Raw genomic sequence first — 4,439 nt, forward strand, 5'->3', positions numbered from 1 at the left:
CTAGCACAACATGCTAGCGGACAAACTTTGCATTGCGATCAGACTTTGTCTCCTTGCTGGCAAGCATTAAACTATTGTACTTTCTTTGAATCAGACGACTCTGTGCATTACTTGAGAAATTATCCTAACATAGACGCACTGTAAGAAAAGTATTGTATTTTTATAATTGTAACTAGTTGCAGTACCTACCTCTATAGTAATTTCTTTACAGTAGTGTGCCGTGGAATTTCATGTGTTGTCTTTGGGCTTCGCGATGTGAAAAGATTGTTAAGTTACCACCCCTTTGTCTCCCACAGTAATATGTACGAGCAAGCGCCCAAGTGCATCTGGGAAGAGGATGCCTTCACTCTCCCCCCAGGGGTGATATGGTGCAGAGTGGTCTGGAAGAAGACTGTGTGTGGGATCCAGCCCGCATCACTGTGATGGGCACCATCGCTCCTAAGGTTGTGCGGCCATAACCGGCCACATCCCCATCGGGAAATACTGAAGTCGATAGGCATGTGTGACACCCACTGTAACACTGCTTGTCAAAAGAAATAAATTGGAATTTCAGTTGCTTCTTGAACTGTCATTTGTGTCGGTTTGCTCTGTGTGTGCATGTGTGGATGAGTATGCGTGTTGTAAAGACTGCTTGTAAAGAGGCATGAAAAGAATATCATCCCGCAACACCGCCCACCATGAGGAAGTGATACCAACCATCTCGATACAAGTACAGCTCATTAGACTAGGACACAGGAAACAAATCACAACTTTAAATATATGTATATATTTTTATAGCAAAACGTTTTCTTGACCAAAAACATACAGAGGATAAAAGCAAGGCACAGAACACAATTAATTGAATTCAGGATCCTGCAAAACAATCCCGCAAAAATGACGCATGGGGTTCGAACACGTGCAGGGCAAGAACTTGGGTGGTGAGCCGATCCAAACCCAGGAAACACAACGACTGGATCTGGAACCGTTCGGACACGGCCGTCCGGCGACTGGACACCGTCTCTTAAAGCACGCCACGGCACCTCCAACGGAAGATGAGAGAGAGGTTGTGTCGTCGCGGTCGTTCGTGTGACCGAGTTCCTGACAAAGAACGCACTTGTGTGTGTGTATCAAAATATGCGTGTGTGTGTGTGAATTGAACTGAATCCAATCTGAATGTATGTGTCTGAACACGCGTGCGAGTCCAGGTCGACGCCCCGGTGCCTATGCCTCGTCCCTGGGGAGAGACTGGATGTGCTGAAGGAGCTGGTCGCAGTAGGCGGGGCTGCGCTGTTTGTCCCTCACGGCCTCCACTTCCCGCTTCAGCAGAGCTGGGTGCACGGGGCTGCCTGCCTTCAGCACCTCTGAAGGGGAACAGAGAGAGACAGAGAGAGAGAGAGACAGAGAGACAGAGAGAGAGAGAGGACTTTTAGGAGTCACCTCCAGGAGAACACGAAGATGGAGAGCACTCCAAGCCTTCCATATGTCCCTGCAATACCAGAGGCTGCAGTTGCACGACCTTGACTAAAACCTGTCCTGGCCTCAAACCCAAATCCAGGACAACTGTCCTGCCACTCTCCACCAGGTGGCAGTGTCGCCCCACTGGAAAACGTCCCCCCGCGAAGGCCTTCCCCAGACATGCTGGTGTGGAAGGACATGAATTAGGCCCGCGAGTGTCAGCTGTCAGACGTGGACGGAGGGCCACATGTGGGCCACACGGCCCGTGTTGCTGACACGCCTCCCTTCAGCCTGGCCGCCTCAGCCAACCCCCCCGCACCCCCCACCCCTCCTCCTCCTCCGAATGGAAACATAAAGAGGGGAATTCTCTAACTTGTATTTACCGTTTTCTGGACGGGGAGAGGGGCGTTTGGGGAGAACAAAGGAGAACAATGATGATGGGTGATGAGCGTGCCAGTGGTGTGTGTGTGTGTGTGTGTGTGTGTGTGTGTGGGGGCATGTAGCACAGGCGCTGGCAGGACAGGCGGTGGTTGGTGGTGGGGATTATGGGAGGAGGAGGAATCGGGGGGGGGTGGGGGGGTGGGGGGTACGAGCACTGTCCATCATCCTGTCAGACGAGCGGTAGACATCAAGCCCTTCAGGAGACGCGTTTGAAATCCAAGAACCATATAAGAATGGGATCAAGACTAAAAGAGAGAATGGGGTGGTGGGAGGAAGGAAGGAAGGAAAAAACGAAAGAAAGAGAGATTGAAAAGTTCAAACGCAGACATGCATGAGACAAAGGGATCTGTCCGGATTGGTGTGCTGGCTGTTGTGTGGTGGTGCCATCAGTCAGTCTGGCAGCTCGTGTCATGACGGAAGGGAATGCCCTCATGGTCAGCCACACACACACACACACACACACACACTTTATATCACCTCTCCCTTGCAAGCACGCACTCAAACACACACAATGTAGGCACACACACACACATCTATGTTTGCTCGCCTGAGCCCACACACACACACACACACACACACACACACGCGCGCGCGCGCGCTCATACCGAGTTCTCAAGTGAAGATCAGTTGATAAACTTGATTTCCATCTCCAGTCAGTGAGCTTTCAGCAGACTAGGTCCCACAGACACTCTAAACCAGCAGCCACCACAGAAGAAGAAGGGAAACAAAAGAACAAACGTATGGACTTATGTATGGGGCTGTAGGAGGACCCCGAGGGGGGGGGGCAGACTGGCCCAGGTACGGAAGCAACCGCTCCATCTGCCAGCTCCTCCCTCCCCATCACCTCCTCTCCCTCTCGCTCCCCAGGGAGAGATACCCTAGTCTGGAGGCTGGCCCCTACGTACACACCTGGATGTTGTTTTGTTGTTGTGAGGTCTTTGAAAGTCTGACTTTGACCAGACTGTTACGTAACAGTCCGACTTCGACCAGACTGTTACAGTCTCACTTCGACCAGACTGTTACGTAACAGTCCAACTTCGACCAGACTGTTACAGAACAAAATGGCCGCTGAGACACTTCAGCTGTGAGGAAACAGCCGGAAGGAGCGATGATGGACCCAGCTGCTGTTAGAGCAGCGAGTATACAGAACGCTCTCCGGAGGAACACACACACACACACACCTGCCACCTGGAAGGGGCTCCCTTGCGTGGGGAGGGTAGAGGAGATGAGGGGGAAGGAGAGGAGACAGGAGAGGGAAACAAGGTCCCCAGTTGGTGCCTAGGGAGCTAAACCTCTGCTTTTTTTTGTACAGGAAACCCCTCTCAGAGTTTCCACCAGTAAATATATTTCGCTCTCTCTCTTTCTCTCACACACAGACACACGCACGCACGTCTTGTCAAGCCCGTAGGAAAACACCTAGCAGGAGAAGTGGGACGAGAGGAGAGATAAAAGAGAGCGAGGGATTACGTGAGACTGGGGGGGGGGGGGAGGGGTGGGGGTGGGGTGTGTGTGTGTGAAGCGACGAGGAGAGAAGGGTCTCCATGTGGATGTGATTACAGGGGCTGTTCTCCCAGAGTGCGGAGCGAGAGGCGGGGGGCTGACGTTAGCCCCGCCGAGGGATGCCTGCCCTGGGCACGGTGGCAAGGAGTGTCACCTTGGTGGTGTGTGTGAGTGTGTGTGTGTGTCGGTGGGGTGCCGATGATATCACCACGGCATCAAAAAGCATTTTTGGGGGGTGTGGATGATGGGGGGGGGGGGTTCCATCTTTAGTGATAAATGGAGTGGAAAACTGAGATAGATGAGAGTCTTTGAAAAGATTGAGGGGGGGGGGGGGGGGTTCTGGAAGCGTGCCTGGGCTAAGGTGGTGTTGTGTGATGGAGGAACCCTGCCCGCCTGCTCCCCCCACCCCCCCCCCTCGCTCCTGATTCTCCCAAGGCTGCGGGGCGTCAACATCACCACCCCCCCCCCTCCCCCCAGCATTAGGAACACTTGTCGTGGTCACTCTGACAGATGGTCACCATGACAAAAAGGATGACGTGTCCAGAAGTGATAACAACTGACAGGCTTGATCTAAGGTTTGAAGTCTGGTGAAGGTGAGGGGTCAGATTGAGGTCAAAAAGGTCAATGTTCGGGGTACAGTTTTGGTTACGAATAGAATAGAATTCCCTATCATTGTGCGGGACAATGGACTCCAGGTGTGTGTGTGTGTGTGTGTATATATGTCTGTGTGAGTGTGTATATGTCTGTGTGTGTGTGTCTCACCCAGCACGGCGTCCTGCACGTGGCTGTCGGGGTCGTCCAGGTGCAGCAGCAGCTGCTGGAACAGGAACTCCAGGTGTGGACTACAGAGCTGGGAGTTGTAGTCCTTGCCCAGGCAGGACAGCCAGGCGCCCAAGGCTTGGAGAGCCACGGCGCGCACCTCCACGCTGCTGTCGTCCAGACGCTTCAGCAGCTCTGCACACACACACACACACACACATCAGTATATCTGTGTGTGTGTGCCTCGTGTGTGTGTGTATATATGTGTGTGTATGTGTGTGTGATTACCGGGGTAGACCTTGTGG

The 4,439-nt window shown here is 53.0% G+C and overlaps 1 protein-coding gene across 1 annotated transcript in view; it reads right to left on the reverse strand.

Moving 5' to 3' along the window:
* Window positions 1-750: 750 nt before the first annotated feature.
* Window positions 751-4,439, reverse strand: part of dnaaf5 (dynein axonemal assembly factor 5) — a 29,509-nt gene continuing 25,820 nt past the window's right edge. The window contains exons 11-13 of the mRNA XM_084677787.1: window positions 4,423-4,439; window positions 4,138-4,329; window positions 751-1,340 (exon numbers count right to left, since the gene is read on the reverse strand). The exon at window positions 4,423-4,439 is cut by the window's right edge and continues 140 nt beyond it. Of these exons, the coding sequence (XP_084533913.1) occupies window positions 1,201-1,340; window positions 4,138-4,329; window positions 4,423-4,439 (349 nt within the window). The 3' untranslated portion in view covers window positions 751-1,200. The remainder of the gene's footprint in view (window positions 1,341-4,137; window positions 4,330-4,422) is intronic.

This window comes from Hypomesus nipponensis, chromosome 17, assembly GCF_054491055.1.
Source record: "Hypomesus nipponensis isolate SF chromosome 17, ASM5449105v1, whole genome shotgun sequence".
NCBI lineage: Eukaryota > Metazoa > Chordata > Actinopteri > Osmeriformes > Osmeridae > Hypomesus > Hypomesus nipponensis.